Source organism: Bombus pyrosoma, linkage group LG9 (assembly GCF_014825855.1).
Source record: "Bombus pyrosoma isolate SC7728 linkage group LG9, ASM1482585v1, whole genome shotgun sequence".
NCBI lineage: Eukaryota > Metazoa > Arthropoda > Insecta > Hymenoptera > Apidae > Bombus > Bombus pyrosoma.
Genome location: NC_057778.1, coordinates 11,704,207 through 11,721,218, shown reverse-complemented (window position 1 = coordinate 11,721,218; position 17,012 = coordinate 11,704,207). Strand labels below are relative to the sequence as shown.

Genomic DNA, 17,012 nt, shown 5'->3' with positions numbered 1-17,012 from the left:
TATCAATCTTGCTGAAGTTACTGCTATGTCAAGAAGTCATTAAACCGTTTCAGTTCCTGATTAGTTGAAGAAGCTTCTAACGTATGCAAACATTGGGAATCATTTTAATAAAGTTCTAAACAAATAGTTATATTTCTTTGGTGTTTGATCACTGTTCAACGAAATAAATTAAATATAAATTATAATTATTAAGTTCTGTGAAGGCAGTGTATTCATGGAGTTATCTTACATTATCTTCTCTGTCTTTCTTGTCGTGGGAAAATATGATTCAGCACCTGTTTATTCGAATGTTAATACTATTTCGCCATCTTTGTCTGCGGTAGGTGAAAAGAAATTTCATTTTATGAAGAACATTTCCTATTAGATATCTTATTACAAATCAAACTAGAATTAGATTTCTATAAAAATAAGCTTTTATATCTCAAAATACGCATATTCTGATGTAGATAACACAGATGCTTATAATCTTTTGTTATATTCTTTGAATTAAATTCGTGCGATCGAAAATGTAACTATTATTCTTTCTTTTTATATTGGCGTACAATGTTATAGTGCTAAGCAGAAAACAGAAAATCCGATAGAAGATACAAATAAAGATTTTGGCGAATGAGTTCAACCGAGTTCATATATGTATATATAAATATTATAACCTTTTATGTTCACTCGACAAAAATACAAATACCACTCTGATTAACAACAAAATATCAAAATATCACGATTTATTCACGAAACTTTGTGAATAATTTTCTAGATAAATTTTATGAAGGAGTATGGGTACTTGGAAAGTGGTACAGCTGACTCGGATGCGTTATATGAGAAAAATGCCATAACAAACGCAGTAAAAACACTACAAGAATTCGGCAATATCCCAGTTACTGGGCAACTGGATAACACGACACTTAAGGTGCATTTTTTTGTCTCTTGACTATCGTATTTAATACTATACTTATTCAGCTGAATGGGGTCACCTGAATATCTGTTTTATTTATTCTTGTGCGAGAGAACTTCTCAAGATCGAGTTACGGTATTTCAAGAGCCCCGTGCAAATGAGATGGAAATAGTCATTTCTCACTTTTTTTTTTTTTTTTTTTGTAAGATTTCGAGGTCATCGGCTTTTTTTATAATAGAACTAGAATATATGTATTTATTTCTCGATATTCTTGTAGAGCGTGGAAAAATATATCTGGGCTCAAATGAAAGTTTAGAACTTAAAGAATCAATTGTAATTAGTTTTATCTAAACAGTCTGCGTGGTTCCTTAGTTATAAGCAAGTTTAACAAATAATTTAATATATATCGTTTTTTGTTCACTTACTTATGTACACATGTATTAACTCTTTTAGTGCCAGCCAGCCGATATATCAACTGCGTTCATTTACGTTCAGACTCTTGAACTCGAGAATTCGAGACGCGCTTAATTATCCACTTACTTACTTATGTATTCATCAAAATAGCTTTGACATTTTTCGCATATACATCACGTTTTGAGTTAGTTGCGAGAGCTGACAATAAAAGTGTTAAACCTGCTACTATCAAACAATTAATTTTATATGTGAAAAATAATTACAAAACTCAATTGTTTTTGGTGTTTTAATTTAAATTCTTTTTACTTCCTATATTATTTAAAATATTTTTCTAACGAGTGTAAAGTGTTACTTTTGGAAGTTTTCATTTAGAGGAAACTGTTATAGTTAATGGCATCTCCACGATGTGGTGTTCCTGATATTTTAAGGAAAAGGAAAAATCTACAACGTAACAAGCGTTTCGTAATAGGATCGAAAGGTTGGAAAACAAGAAACATCACATACTTGTATGTACCTAAAAACATCTAATAATGAAGCACAACAGCTTATCCTCCATCTTCATATATTACGTTCATTACATGTATCTATTATTACGCGTATCACAAATAGTATAACTAACTGGACGCCAAAGGTGGGAGAAGAAATGATTACATCTGAAATTGGAAGGACTTTGAACACACGGAGCGGATATTCAAGACTTAATTTTAAGCCGATTCATAGTCCATATCCTGAGATTATCACTGCTTTTAATCGAAAATCTCACAATGAAGAATCAGTGCTGCAAAATAAAAAAAAATAAAACTTATTAAAATTGTCAATCTGTTTACTTGTGTCGATGACCTTGGAATAACATTCAAATCGACCTTGCATAAAATTTTATCATCATCAGACGCACTTCTTTCTCTCCTTTTAATCATCTCTTTGTATCTTCCGTAGCAGTAGAAATAATTTAATTGTCCATGATAATAAGATTTAAAAGTGAATGCGGCGAGAAAAGAATGATTTAAAATGCTTTTACTTCTGATGTCAATATTTTTCAAACTACATGTTGACGACATTAATAATATTTTATAATTGGCAACTCGATGATTTTTAAATACAATTTAATATATCACGTAATTGTTAATCGTTGAATTATTTTTTTTTCAGATTCAATATAACACGTTTATTAAAATTATAAATCGTTACCTACTATTAACTTCAAAATTTTGATTTTCTTATGAATGATTTATTATGTAAAATTTTATATTTTCGTATTTTATTGAATAAATTATTGACATATATATATTTTTTCATATTTATTTACTTTCTTTCGAATGTATACAGAATAATATACTGATATTTGAAAAAACTATATTTATAAAAATCACTATAAATATAATAATATAAACTATATTTGCATTAATTTCTAATGCTCCAAAGGAATCAAGTTTTCCATACGGGACGGTGCTCTATAATTTCATATCGAAAATATAATATCCTAAGAATGCTTTCCTACTGGTACTCAGTAAAAAATATTTCCAGTTCAAAGGAATTCCGCTCAGAAAATTAATTCTGAAGCCAATGTTATAAGCATGAAAAACGTTTAACGTCGATCATACTTCGAAATATTCACAAATATTAGCAATGTAACAAGTTTAATATCATATATGTTTAACTGCAACAACTTTGTGGCTTAGGATCAAGCCCAGAACGTTTAGTTACAGATATACGTGTAAATTCTTCTGCCACTGTTGGATGAATTCCAACGGTATCTTTTAGTTTTGGAAATGTTAAATTACACCTAGAAAAATAAAATAATGAAATAAAAGATAATAATAAAATAACACATTATTAGTATAGTAAAAAACTAAATAAATACGTACTTCATAGCAGCAGCAAAACCTTGGATCACTTCACCGGCATTAGGACCAATGAAATGCATACCAAGCACCCTCTGATCGCCATTTCTAAATGCAACTACTTTTAAGTAGCAATTAGAAACATCTTTTTGTGGTATAAAGAACTCTGTTGGTTTGTAGTATGCATGATAAATTTCTATTTTGTCTTCTCCATGAATAGCAATTGCTGCTTCTTCGCTAAGACCAACACAACCGTATTCTAAAGGACTGAATATTGTTGTTGCAACATTCACGTAATCCATTTTTTCCGTTGAGTTTCCGAATAACCTTCTCGCTAATAATCGACCCGCATGTATGGCAACAGGGGTTAATTCTGGCTTTTTCTGTAATACGCAAAAAAAACTGTAAATATTTACCTATCTTCAATTTTTTACATTACTTTTTTTACGTCGATAACAATAAATCTTAATAAGTTGGAAAAGGAAATTTTTTTTTCACAAGTGAAAAATAAAAATAACACTCACATGAAGCACATCACCAACAGCATATACATTTGGAATATTCGTTTGTTCATCTATTGCGTCTATTTTTGCAGTTTCGGGAACAAGTTTAAGACCAATGTTTTCTGGTTTTAATTCTTCTGTAAGTGGTTTGCGACCTATAGCGAAGAGAACAGTATCGAAAATATCTTGATGTGTGTTTCTATCCTAAAACAAAGAAAATTTATCGCTATATAAATATAACTTGAACATTAATTATATAGATATTTTCTTTTTAATTAATAAAATAGAACATACTTTATCTACCCAATGTACAAGAAGCCGACCATCGCTTTGCTTTTCAATTTTTGATGGTTTAGCTTCATAAATAAAGTGTACACCACGTTTCTCCATTTCCTCAGCAACAGTATTTGCCATTTGCTGATCAAATCCACGTAAAACAATTGAACGTACCATTACAGTTGCATCGTAACCCATACTATTCAAGAATCCAGCGCACTCCAAGCCAATATCTATTCATCCATTAAGGAAAATGAAGCATTATATAACATTATTTCAAATCTCATTGACAAAGATACGAAAAAAATTTGAGGCATCGTCACAAATGTTTTATAAAAAAAAAAAGGATACATCCAGCACCAACAACAAGAGTTTTCCCTGGAGCTTCCCCTAAACTAAAGATATCATCGCTGCTTATACCATATTCTAAAGCACCAGGAATATCAGGATATCTTGGTCTACCACCTACAGCAATCAAAATATTCTTTGCTGTAAACAATTTTTCTTCTCCATTTTTCATTTTTCCGCATATTGTATGTTGGTCTTTGAAATAACCAAGTGCATTGAAATATTCAACTTTCCTGTAATAATAAAAGAACCAATCAAATTAATAAATACAAATTTTATGCTTGAAAAGTAAAAATAGAATGGTATTAACTTTGTTCTAAGCTCTACTCGTGTGACCCAGTTCACAGATTTTATATGATTTTGTACTGATGTTGTTAATGCTTGCCAATCAATCTTAATAGTTTTTGGATCTGGTATTTGCCAACCATAAGCTGCTGATTCCTAGAAATATGAAATTTTAATGTTCAAAGTTCTCTTGAATAATAAAACATAATTAATCTACTAATGAAACATACATGTATCGCTTCTCCTAACAAAGCAGCTTGATGCATCAACTTTTTTGGTATACAACCAACATTTACACAAGTACCACCCAAACCCCAAGTAGTACCTCTTGGAGATGGTGTAACAAAATCAAGAACTGCAACTTTTGCACCTAGATTCACTGCTTCTTTGGCAGCTGCCAAACCTCCTGATCCACCACCAATAACAAGCAGATCATACATGAACTTTTGATCAGCTGCAAACATAATAAATAAAGTCCTCTATAAAATTAACTGTGCTCATTGAATTTTCAACATTGATCATTGTAGAATGTATATTTTGAAATATTTCATCCATTTTTCATGTTAAAATGTTCTAGCTATGTAAAAGCTGAATGATCATGAGCATGAGGTTATATGATATTTCTGCTATTATTAACAATAAGTTAAAACTACATTTTAATAAGACAGTATCTAGAAATATAGAACTAGCGCTTAAATTACATGTAAATTAATGGAGTTGAGAAACAAATCATTGAATCATGTTAATTAATTCGATTATTTTTAACCTAGCCGGTATAATAGCTCAATGGTATACGAATATATAGATTTTACATATTATCAACAAAATTAAGACATATTTGCAGTTACAAATCATAGAAACCTAACACTCACAGCACATGCAAGCCATCGCAGTTCTTCCATAAGGGAAAGTATTACATCTAGGCCATGAGAACTCGAGCAATTTAGCGTGAGCGGAGCGGAATGTGACAAGCCTAGCGAGCAGCGTTAACGTCGCCATGATTATTGCCAGCCGATCACGGCCACGTGACGTCACCCTGATGACACTCGTGTTTCACGATATACGATAATACACTCTTTTACGGAGTACAGCGTACAACGCGTTAGAAAATTATTACGATATAGAAAAATATCTCGGAATAAAATCGCGACATAGAATGAAGTCTATCTTGATCACAGGCTGCAACCGCGGACTTGGCCTAGGTTTAGTGAAACACCTGGTAAAAATGTTGCAACCACCAGAGAATATCTTTGCAACTTGCCGAAACGTGAATAAAGCAAGGGTAAGATTGGTCATAAAGTAAATGAGAAAAGATATTATGCAATAATCGGATTCAAGCTATAAATTCAACTTACCAATTGGTGCCATCGTTACACTTTACAGACTTAAAATTCACGCTATAAAGGAATGTAATAAGTAATGGTTCTCCTGTTTAAAGAACGTTAACTCTCGTATATCGCGTGTGACCAAAAGATTTCTTACGTCTAAAAGACAAGAGCGAACTGACGCCTACTTGGTTCGTTTACCGCCATCTGTTATATAGTTGCTCCAAGCACATGAGTTTTTAAGTCTGATTTATAGTGACTCACACAATGCGCGTTGGTCAATTGCGCAAGGAACTGTTTCATGCAAGTCACTGTAAATTTCGTTATAAAACGAACCTTAGAACCCGGTTTATTGGGAAAAAATTTTGATCTAAATCTTAGAAGATCCAAATAATCACCAACGCACGTAAAAATATTTATAAATGCATAAGATTTTAGTATCTTACGACACAAAATACTTTTATAAATCCTTCATACGAGAAATTCTTCCTACATCAAAGATAATAATGACATGACACGACCGTTCGAATAATTAGAATTGCATTAAGTTACGCTAATTATTACGATTTAAGATCATTTTCTTACATAAATAGCGATTATCTAGCGATATTCGAGAACATTTCTATTATGTAATTATTTCGTTTTAAGTATATTCCCAAGTTATATTGTCTTTCAGGAATTGACTCTATTGGCTGAGAAATCGGAGAACGTTCATATTATTGAAATAGGTATGTAATATACGATATCATAATATGTAACCGTACCGTACCATTTTGTAATTTCAAACAAATTTTCCCCGTTACTGTCTTTATCACAAAGCATAATTTAGTGTGTTATCTACTGATGATTAATGATAATTTATAAAAAAAATTGTAAAATAAATCAAATGTTCTATGAAATTTTTCGATATTTAACAAAAGGACGATTCAGTTCAGTAAACTAAAGTTAAACATTAATTGTCTTACATACACGCATATATGCATATGTGTATTTACTTTTTTGCTCTTAAAAATGAAATTTATGTTAATCAGTAACTGCAACCATGGCCTTAGCTTAGGTTTAAATAAATATAATATTTAAAGATAATATAATATTATTAATATAATAATTAATGATAATATAAAAATAATATATAGAAAATATATAAAGATAATAAACTGTTTAACTGTTAAATTTGGCAATTTTAATCTAAAGTTTAATGCTAATATTTCCATTTACAATTTCTATCGATATTTATTCAATTACAAATTCCATGTCCAATTTTTATCATATAAAAAATGTATTTCTAAACTTGAGATGTTAAAAGGTAAAAGCGTTTGTTTGATATTATTAATTTTAACACAATATTTTAAATATATTATACAACAATAGGTTACAGATTTATATTTTATCGTCTTCTCCTCCAATAGTTATATCTAATTGGTAACTTGATAATAAGAACGAAAAGATTATTCGGTCAAGTACAATCAGTAATTTGGTAACATAACACACATATTTCGTATAATGATGTTTCATTTCTAAAACATAAGACTGACTATATATTAAAAATATAAATAATATTTTAGAAAGTCAAATACTGAAGAACTCCGCATTTTTATCAATCTAATCCACCAGGGACATAAGATTAATTCATATTTCGGAAACAATAAGCCACTTTCTAAGCTAGAATTGATAAAAAAAAATTTCGTTTAAATGTAAATAAAATATTTGATATAATAATCAACAGAATAAAATATAAAAAATAATAAAAAATATTACCGTGTAATTTGTTTTTTTTTCCAAAGAAGTTACAAATTAAAATAAAATACGTTTAGCGTTATCGGTTTTGCTATGAAGATACGTGTGAATGTTATCGGTAGGCTTACATGAGCAATCTAGCCCAGATTTTTCAACAGATCCAATTGTGAAATTTCGAATTTATTGAAACTGTTTCATATACCTATGTAAAAAGATAACATTCATTATATAATAGGATGTACATGTATAAATACATACGTATGTTACAGATTAATCGGAATTTCTTTCCCTCTCTAGTTTACTAATTGTCTTTACTTAAAAAGAGCTACAACTAATTTTGACTTAGGGGAAAAACATTTTTAATATTATCGTAAAATACTAAAAAGAAAAATATGTGCTTATAATCAAATAACTTTATGTATATTTTTCAGACGTGCAAATATTTTTAATTATCAATATATTTTACGTAGAATATTGCAATTGTTAAAAAGTCTCGATAACAAATCATGAAAAGAATTTTCGACTTACCCTTGAAGTTATTTTCATCTATCACCAGCTCTTTCACTTTTGTATAGTATTCAGTTTCTTGATCACTTAAATCCGAGTCCATGGTTTGCGGTTTCTTGTGACAACTAAGACACCACGATTTCTTTTCCTTCGAGTTACGAGATTTCATGTTACAATGTTTAAAATGAGAAATAATTCACGTTGAGAATTCAAAAAATGAATATGTATAAACAATGTTTACAGAACAAAGATTTAGTTGCTTCTATTTTCTGTTGTTGAAAACGGTGGAATTTCATTAAAGTAGTACTGGTCGATACGTACTTATGATATCTGATAATAAGAGTTATATATATAATTTTTTTCGCCTTGGCAGCCAGAATACGCAATATTTGTTGAATTCATATAATAAAAAAATTATCTACATGTATAAAAAAGAAATATCGATTTTGAAACAATTTTTATGAATGATCTCATTTCTTAGATGTGGAAAGAGAAGAAAACAATTTTTACATTATAAAGTCGGTAGGAAGGTTTACTGCCTTTTTTATACAAAATCTAAAAGTGCTTAAAATTAATTCATAAAAATTAAAATTATATAAAATTAGAAAAACCATACCATTTTAATTAACGAAACAAATTATAAAGCAGGAAATACAGATATTTTAAATAACGAAACAATATGAAATTCTTTATGAAATAATGTGCCATTTTATATATCATCTTATAAAATTATATTTATATTTTATAATCAAAATATGATTTCATAAGATGATATCTTAATGATAAGAAATATTGATGTTAGTGTAATAGTACTTTACGTTACAAATTTTCAAGTTAACGATTTCATGAATGCGATGAAATTTCATGAGTATGAGAAACTAATAAAAAAAAATGATGTAAAGAAATTATGTGACTTACCAATATCTATTACATTTACCGTATATAAATTAGATTAAAGAAATCTGTAAACCGTCAATTTAATAATTTTAAGCTGAATATAAATAGCTAACACAAATAGTACGAAAGTAGAGAATGTACGCAGCTGTAGTCTGAAAAATACATACAAATCTATTGACCAGGGCCAAAGAGTAGTTACTATAGTATAAAAATGAAATATTCACTAAAAGCGCGTTGCAGTAAGAGAGATATACATGTATGTACATAGTATAAAGTAATTTATGAAATCAATAGATTTAATATATGTATAGGATGTCTCAGATTAAATTTTGTAGTTTTTAACGTACATTTCCATTTCCTTCTTTTTCTTTAAGATTTAGCCAATACAAAAGATTACGATAAAATAATAAAAGTCGTGGCCGAAAAGGTAGGCAATGCAGGATTAAATGTTCTATTTAATAATGCCGGAATCAGTTCAAAATTTACAAGGCTTGGTCTTGTAAAAGAGAAACAGCTTACAGAAACATTTTTTATAAATACTGTAGCACCAATTTTGTTAACAAAGGTTAGTTAAAAATCTTTTAATACATTATTTTTTTTAAAAAGTATTGCATTTAGTTGGGATTATTTTGTCCTGTTTTTATATGTACAATATAATTTTAAGAATATACAATATATATATATATATATATATATATATATATATATATATATATATATATATGGGATTCATGCTGTTTTAATTTCTATGAATTGTTAATGAATGAATTGTAAAAATAATACGTTTTTAAATTTTTAGGCAATTTTACCATTATTGAAAATAGCATCCAATAACTTCGCAGACAAATCAAAAATGAATGTTAACAGAGCTGCGGTTATTAACATGTCTTCGATTCTTGGAAGTATTGCTGACAATAATGAAGGTGGATATTACCCTTATAGATGCAGCAAGGTAATATTATCTTTGCTTGAATCAATCAATAGATAATTCATAACTTAACAAAACATTAAATTTGAATATTATTTATTTATGTATAAAAATATTGTAATAGATTTGTTTGAGAAAATCATGTTTTTTATATATATTGTTTACATTAGTGACCCTCTATTCTCTTATTTGTTCCTACTTCACAACTTCATACAGTTACATATTGCAACAAAATTATTTCATACTATCTCAGTATTTTATTGTAAGCACTAATTTTATATTAGACTGAATAGTGCAATAAAGAATTTACCTATGCTATGTAATAGATATAGTTTATAATATTTATCTTATTTTTAGGCAGCTCTCAATGCAGCTACAAAGTCAATGAGCATTGATTTAAAAGAGGATGGAATCCTTGTTACTTGTTTACATCCTGGCTGGGTGCGTACAGATATGGGAGGAACCAATGCACCCATGGATGTTGATACTAGTGTTACTAATATCTTGAATATATTAAATTTATTAAATGAAGAACATACAGGTTGTTTTATTCAACATGATGGAAAAATTTTATCTTGGTAAATAAAAGTGTTATATAGGTCTTACAGTTTCCTTAATCATTTACATTTGATACAATTTTTCAATGGTCGTTTTTATTGCTTTACTTATTCAATCTTACATTTGAGATAAAAAATAATCACACAGATACCATTCCTTTTTTATTAAAATATTATATAAATTATTATAATATGTTTAAATATATCACATATTTAAAATCTTAAGACAACTGAATAGAACAATTTATAAACAATTTATATCTTACATAATAAAATGTTGAATATTATATTTATTATAACAGATAGCATTAATTGAAAGTATACTCAATCATATCCAAATATTTAATCATCATAATTTAATCATCATAGCCAAATATTTTTCTGTACATTATCCATAATATACAGATATTATTAAAATTACAGATAAGAATCCATATACAGATGTAGTTATACAAAAATTATAATAATTAGCTATATAATAGGATGTTTTTGATTTAATTCTTTTTGATGCATACAGGTTTCTAAACATTTGTATTTGAACAAATGAAAATGATTAAGTAATAATTTTATCGAAGCATTTTTATGCTTTCCTGAAAACTTATGTAAATATAAATTCAAACATTCACAATTGTATTATTTTATTTGTAAGTGTCAAAGCGTATTTTGTACATTTCATGGTGCTATAACATAACCTCAAGGAATGTAAAATCTAGAATATAAAACTGCAAAGAAATGATACTCGAAATATGTACAATGATACTCAATTATCGAGCAATTATTGAATATATGATTATACTTAGACACATAAATATCTTCAAGATAATTGTAACATTATACATTTGTATTTTGGAGACATTAATTTACAGCAAAAACAAATCTATTTTACATTTCCAAGATTATAACATATAAATGTTTGGCAATCAGTTATTTAAGATGTTACACTGAAATAAAGGAAAATCTTATATGTATCTCTTTAATTAAATAATACTGTGATAATATGAATATTGTCTAAAATGTACAATCCGTTTTGAAAAATAATTTCATACTATACTTTTAAATTTCATTCAAAACAGATCTTAAAAAAATTGAACATTTAATGCAAATACCTAAATAGAACATCATTATAACATTAGCTTCTAAATTAAGCCGTGTTGTTTTATAACAAATTCATGTATAAAAAAATAAACTCATTACATTTAACTTAAATTGATCGATATAATTATCCTCTTCTTTGATGCATAAAAATTTTTGCTAAATATAGAATAAAATGAAAGATGAAACTTCATTTAGTTTGTTAATTTAAAATTATGTTTTAAGATAACTTTATAGTGTGCAAATTGGTATAAGACAGAAATTATTTCCTAAATATTTGATATCCCAAATAACAGTCACAGGATGAACTTTAATCAGTCTTTAACCTTTTAGATGTTGGTTCACTATTTTGCGAATTAGAATCTTCAGAAAATCCCAGATGCGCAGAAAAGTCAGTTAATCCTTGGGAATCACTAACTGTTGAAAAACCTGATATATTATAAAACTTTTGTAAATTTTAACATTCAAGAAATAACAGATATGTCATAAAATATTGAAATTTAACTTACATGTATTTGAATCCTCTGTAAGACCAAAATTAGAGTTCGACGAATCTAATCCACTTTTTCTTGGCAAACCATTTTCCTTGTCTGCAACTGTCTTTGTCTTCTTCTTCTACGCAAAAGAATATTAATTTTTATTTCTTACTTTTATACATGCTTCATAACTTCTGTTTACCTGATCAAGCGTTGATATAGGTACCCATTTATAAATCTTCATAGTAGTTTCTCCTATTGTAACCCATTTCTTTTCCCTATAAAAGTGTCGGCATGAAAAGCACTGATGATTTCTTGGATCAATATTAAAGTAACAGACAGAGAAGCTACCTTCTTTACTGTTATTAAAAAAGCAGACATACAACACTATTACTCAATAAACACGCATAAAACATCTCAGAACTACAAAAGTCTGTTTACAGCTGACATGTGTAATGCAAAATCTCTATTAAACCTTGCAAAGAAGAAAAATTTTTATCCATTTTTGATATCCATATAGTTTTACTACATTCTTTCTTTTACTTTCTTTTGTAAAACTTTTCAACATTTCCTCGTGCATCTATAATATGTTAAGAGATTTACCAATGGCGAACTTTGTCAACGACTTGCATTACACGCTTAATATCATCCTTGGCACGACTACGAGTCTCTGCACGTACAGACCGCGACATCATGTTACGCGATTATATATCACTTTTAACTAACACGATACAAAGCACCACTAGGACATTCGTCGATAAAGAGGTTAGGAAACTGACAGCAATTACAAATTTCCACAGCAAGATATCAAACACTTTCAATTTGAACGAACGAGAATCACAAATATTACAATCATAACAAGACGATAGGTCAGCGAGAATAAGTATGGGTAGGGACGAGAAATATGGCAGAAAGCAGTGATACTCATCGATAAGCTACAATTCTTATATTTTGAAAGATTTGAGACCATTAATTTATATGTTAAATATACATATATATGTAAATATATAAAATTTTGTAATAAATTTTCGAATGGCGGTAGTATAGAAAGATCGTTAGAGGTTAAAGCATATTCTAGCAAGTTTAGTCAACATGAGCATCACTGACACAAATAGACGAATAAATGCAACTATAACACATTATCTATTCTATATTATTATTAAAATATAAACACATTTTTGTTACAAACACATATTTAATAAGATTATACTGATGTTGGAAAATATACAAAAATTAATATAACAGATAAATATTACAGCTTCAAATGTACAGGATAATATTCTAGGATGTCCCTATATGTTAATTCCATGGACATAAGAATATAGGGACCGAGCAATAATTGTGCGGGCGAAGTCGTTTCTGGGGAACAGGGAAAGTGGTATTTGAAGCCGCATTGATGATTGGTTGTGATTGCGTAAGGGCAATCTTATTTTCATTGAGTAAGAGGAAGCCGGTGTAACTGACTGACTAGTTCATTTTCTCCTTCTAACATACATCAATGAATCAGTGACCAATGATCAATGCGGTTCTAAGTACAACATGACTGTGTTTCCCACTTTCCACAAGTGGGTTCACACCCTGTGCCAGCACATGAAGCTTATGCCCGATCCCTATATATTCAATGTGCATGGTTAATCCTCTATCTTTTTTAATAAGATTTAAATTTCACGTGAACAATAGGATTGTTAAAATGAGATTTTATTAATTAAGGAAAAGATAGAAATGAAACTTACTACTGTTTGCTATATATATATATAAGCTTATTTGTATTCTTATTTTAAAGCAAATTCACATAGCAAACTTGTTTTCTGTCAGTAACATTGAAATATAACCTAAAATATAATGGAAAATTAGAAATTATTTTAAACATGAATTACAGTAGTATTTCTAATTTTGTAATTATTTTATTCGTTATATTATAGAAATATCATTAATTACATCATCGACGTTGTGCAATATTACACACTATTGGAGACATTAATATATATTGTATTTTATCATTATATAAATAAGATATCTACTAAAATCAATTTTATATATGCAAAGAGAATATCAATGATTAGTAATTGTGTAAAATTCATTCTGTAAATATAAACTGTTACAGTTATTTGTTCTATCAAGGAAGAAAATAGTTAGTGCCTGATCACAAAGACAAGAGAAAGATGCCAGAACCTAACAGTACAATGAAAAACACTACACCTGAAGAGGAAATTGCATATGAATGGCTGGTATAATTATAGATTCTGTATAGTTCTATAATATCCTTTTATATTATAGCTATGTTAAGAAATTGGTCAATTGTATTTAAACATTAGAGGTATAAGAAAATATTGATATATCATTCCTTTCTCTATAATTAATAATTTAATATTTTAGATCAGACCATGTGAAATGTATAAAGAGGAATATAAGGATTGTACAAGCATAAAAGCACGATTTCATCAATATTTTGTATTTGGAGAACCTCTAGACTGTAAACAGTGGAAAATTGATTATAAGAATTGCAATCTATGGTCTGAACATAAAGATAAAGAAGCATGTGTACGTTAAGAATTAAATAATTAAAAATCGTTTTATAAAATGTTACTTATAATGAGTTATATAATGTTTTAAGAAATATTATATTATTTATAGAAGCAATTAATAAACAGTGAAAAGAAGCGCAGACTAGAGAGATTAGAAGGTCATTATAATAATGATATTTGGCAAAAGAGAGATAAACCTCCAGAAAATTGGAATGCTCCATTGCCTGACTGGCTAGAAAAAGAAAGTAGTAAATCATATTTACGAATTGTAAGTGACAAATTAAAAGAAAATCAAAATGAGAAAGAAGAAAAAAAGTTTTGTACCATAATGTAAGAACAATTTAATGTATTTAACATCCTAGATATTTTTAAGTAGTACGTGATACTTCAAAATAAAAATTCAGAAATTAAATTTTGGTCGTGGGTTTTATTATATGGAAAAATTCATCATTTATGTAGAATGAGTTACATAAAGCAGACCATCTAAATATCCTTGTTAGTGTAGAAAATAGTAAAAAATATCAAAAAGGAAAGGACTGACATGCTACCGCAATAATTCGATAACAATAGCACTTATCTGTAGTTTATTGATAATCATGTTCACGTGCGTTTAGAAAGTACCTTTCGCTAATAGCACATGCGTTATTGGCATGAATGAAATCTGATCACAGAATTCAAATTTTATGCGTTAATGTTTTCGTTAATCGAACTCATTATTTATTTCTAAGATCAAGGTCCCAAAAGGTTACAATCAAGTACAAAGTAAATAAGCAAATAAATACAAGATATACTTGAATTAATGACTTGTTTATATCAACTATCAAATTCTTGATAGTTTATACAACTATCTATATATTAACTAACTATATATTAACTATCATGTTCTTAATCAAATTCCTAGCAATTCATAACTAAATACTTCATCAATTTATCAATCAATTCATAACTAAATACTTAGTTTTAATAAAAATAATTTAGATTAAATTTATTATAATAAGCTTCTTTCTTACTATTTAATTGAAAATTGATTTTCGAATAGATTCGTATCTTTTTAATATTTTTGTAATGAAAGATTTATTTTATTTCATTGTATTGTACTGTACAATACTGTACAATACTGTACAATACTGTACAATAGTATATAAAAGTATACTTGAAAAAGTTATTATTTATTAAATCTATCATTATAAATTTGTTACAAAACAGAATTTCAAATATAACGAAAAAATTTGCTAAACTAGGAAAAAACATTAAAGTAAAATTCTTATACACGATATGTATATAAATAATAAAATAACGATTACTTTAATGTTTCTCATGTAAATTTCATATAAAGGCTTTAACGCTTTTCATATAAATTACAGTAAAAATATACAGAAAAAGTTGAAAAATATATCAGAATAGGAAATGTACGTACACAACAGTACGTTGTATAAGTCGGAAGAAAGATAATAGTTAAACATAATAAAGAAGTATTGTAGTAGCATACGCCGGCGAAACAGCAAATGCAGAGGCCCGTGACGGGCATGCGCAGTAGGTGACTCGGGGAATTCCGTTACGCACTTTTTCTTCCGTTACGAGAGTCAATCCGCAAGTGGCCAGTGGCAAAAGGAAAGGCAAAAAGCAAAGCTAAACTGAAAGAAGCGGGAGAGATAGTGTTTAAACGTCGCGGCAAATTCTCCCCACTTCTCTAAGGAACACAATAGAGAAACGCGTCGTTCGATCGGGCCCGTAGTGTTATGTGCGTACGCGATGTTGAATGAGTGACGTAACCTAAATACAAATATCGCCTATCAACGAATAGGTTCAGAACAGAGGAACGCTTCGTTTAGTAAAACGACAAAAACGTTCAAATATACGCACACACTATTCCTTTCTTTCTATTTCTCTCCCTTCCATTCTTATATTTTCATGTGGATTAATTCGACTTTAGTCACTAAGAGATAGCTATTGAGGTATCGCGTTCACATTTCGGTAAACGCAGTCAACGTATTGTGGTTTTTGTGCTCTAACAGAAGCGTGCACCGGTAACTTGGATTTCTGATCAAGAGAAAAAAGAATGGCGGAAGATTGTCCTGACGGTGATTATCTCGGAGCGTATAGCCGTTTTTTCTCCGAATTTGTCGCCAGAGTGAATCCATACGATCAGCTGCCTGTCTCAGTAAGTTCATATAACGTCACCGAGGCTGAGATCGTCGGTGAAATCATCAACGTGACTCTACAGTACCTCAACCAGACGTAAGTGAATGTACTTTTTAAATGAATAATATTGCAGCATGGCAGTGCGTGGGCGGACAAAAGACGTGTTTATTCGTTGATAGCTCCTATGGCGGCCGGCATCGAATGTAAACATAAACGACATACACGGTGTCCCAGTATCATCCGTCGTATCAGCCCCAGGAAGGGGGCTGA

General features: G+C 29.0%; 6 protein-coding genes across 16 annotated transcripts in view; 4 read left to right on the top strand and 2 right to left on the bottom strand.

The window, feature by feature from the left end:
- The first annotated feature begins 58 nt into the window (after positions 1 to 58).
- On the top strand, positions 59 to 2,121 carry LOC122570534 (matrix metalloproteinase-24-like). 2 transcript variants are annotated; one of them, XM_043732951.1, is made up of 4 exons: positions 59 to 319; positions 752 to 904; positions 1,691 to 1,809; positions 1,913 to 2,121. In XM_043732951.1, exons 1-4 carry the CDS (start codon positions 215 to 217, stop codon positions 2,100 to 2,102), a joined length of 567 nt encoding a protein of 188 aa, XP_043588886.1. In that variant the 5' UTR covers positions 59 to 214; the 3' UTR covers positions 2,103 to 2,121. The 2 variants fall into 2 exon arrangements, with proteins under 2 accessions (XP_043588886.1, XP_043588887.1); XM_043732952.1 differs by lacking the exon at positions 59 to 319 and adding an exon at positions 442 to 630.
- Positions 2,122 to 2,586: 465 nt separating this feature from the next.
- Positions 2,587 to 8,390, bottom strand: LOC122570609 (thioredoxin reductase 1, mitochondrial). 3 transcript variants are annotated; one of them, XM_043733141.1, is made up of 8 exons: positions 8,147 to 8,390; positions 4,787 to 5,010; positions 4,582 to 4,712; positions 4,275 to 4,504; positions 3,942 to 4,156; positions 3,669 to 3,851; positions 3,169 to 3,527; positions 2,587 to 3,086 (listed from the first exon to the last, which is right to left on the bottom strand). In XM_043733141.1, the coding sequence occupies exons 1-8, from the start codon at positions 8,292 to 8,294 to the stop codon at positions 2,957 to 2,959; spliced, it is 1,620 nt and encodes a 539-aa protein (XP_043589076.1). In that variant the 5' UTR covers positions 8,295 to 8,390; the 3' UTR covers positions 2,587 to 2,956. The 3 variants fall into 3 exon arrangements, with proteins under 3 accessions (XP_043589076.1, XP_043589078.1, XP_043589077.1); XM_043733143.1 differs by lacking the exon at positions 8,147 to 8,390 and adding an exon at positions 5,912 to 6,108; XM_043733142.1 differs by lacking the exon at positions 8,147 to 8,390 and adding an exon at positions 5,429 to 5,677.
- Positions 5,576 to 10,555, top strand: LOC122570610 (C-factor). The gene is made up of 5 exons (XM_043733144.1): positions 5,576 to 5,838; positions 6,558 to 6,609; positions 9,397 to 9,587; positions 9,822 to 9,974; positions 10,308 to 10,555. The coding sequence occupies exons 1-5, from the start codon at positions 5,713 to 5,715 to the stop codon at positions 10,530 to 10,532; spliced, it is 747 nt and encodes a 248-aa protein (XP_043589079.1). The 5' UTR covers positions 5,576 to 5,712; the 3' UTR covers positions 10,533 to 10,555.
- Positions 10,556 to 11,128: 573 nt separating this feature from the next.
- Positions 11,129 to 13,538, bottom strand: LOC122570612 (B-cell CLL/lymphoma 7 protein family member B). 3 transcript variants are annotated; one of them, XM_043733153.1, is made up of 4 exons: positions 13,332 to 13,538; positions 12,278 to 12,353; positions 12,109 to 12,214; positions 11,129 to 12,028 (listed from the first exon to the last, which is right to left on the bottom strand). In XM_043733153.1, exons 1-4 carry the CDS (start codon positions 13,388 to 13,390, stop codon positions 11,910 to 11,912), a joined length of 360 nt encoding a protein of 119 aa, XP_043589088.1. In that variant the 5' UTR covers positions 13,391 to 13,538; the 3' UTR covers positions 11,129 to 11,909. The 3 variants fall into 3 exon arrangements, with proteins under 3 accessions (XP_043589088.1, XP_043589087.1, XP_043589086.1); XM_043733152.1 differs by lacking the exon at positions 13,332 to 13,538 and adding an exon at positions 12,679 to 13,258 and having other exon boundaries at positions 11,129 to 12,016; XM_043733151.1 differs by lacking the exon at positions 13,332 to 13,538 and adding an exon at positions 12,679 to 13,250.
- On the top strand, positions 12,427 to 15,012 carry LOC122570611 (UPF0545 protein C22orf39 homolog). 5 transcript variants are annotated; one of them, XM_043733147.1, is made up of 4 exons: positions 12,427 to 12,840; positions 14,180 to 14,303; positions 14,452 to 14,616; positions 14,710 to 15,012. In XM_043733147.1, the coding sequence occupies exons 2-4, from the start codon at positions 14,238 to 14,240 to the stop codon at positions 14,932 to 14,934; spliced, it is 456 nt and encodes a 151-aa protein (XP_043589082.1). In that variant the 5' UTR covers positions 12,427 to 12,840; positions 14,180 to 14,237; the 3' UTR covers positions 14,935 to 15,012. The 5 variants fall into 5 exon arrangements, with proteins under 5 accessions (XP_043589082.1, XP_043589080.1, XP_043589081.1 ...); XM_043733145.1 differs by lacking the exon at positions 12,427 to 12,840 and adding an exon at positions 13,572 to 13,705; XM_043733146.1 differs by lacking the exon at positions 12,427 to 12,840 and adding an exon at positions 13,669 to 13,698.
- Positions 15,013 to 15,926: 914 nt separating this feature from the next.
- Positions 15,927 to 17,012, top strand: part of LOC122570985 (mucin-17-like) — a 63,700-nt gene continuing 62,614 nt past the window's right edge. The window contains exons 1-2 of one of the 2 annotated variants that reach the window (XM_043734092.1): positions 15,927 to 16,555; positions 16,616 to 16,838. In XM_043734092.1, the coding sequence (XP_043590027.1) occupies positions 16,660 to 16,838 (179 nt within the window). In that variant the 5' untranslated portion in view covers positions 15,927 to 16,555; positions 16,616 to 16,659. Of the gene's footprint in view, positions 16,839 to 17,012 lie in introns of both variants that reach the window. The other variant, XM_043734091.1, reaches the window with a different exon arrangement.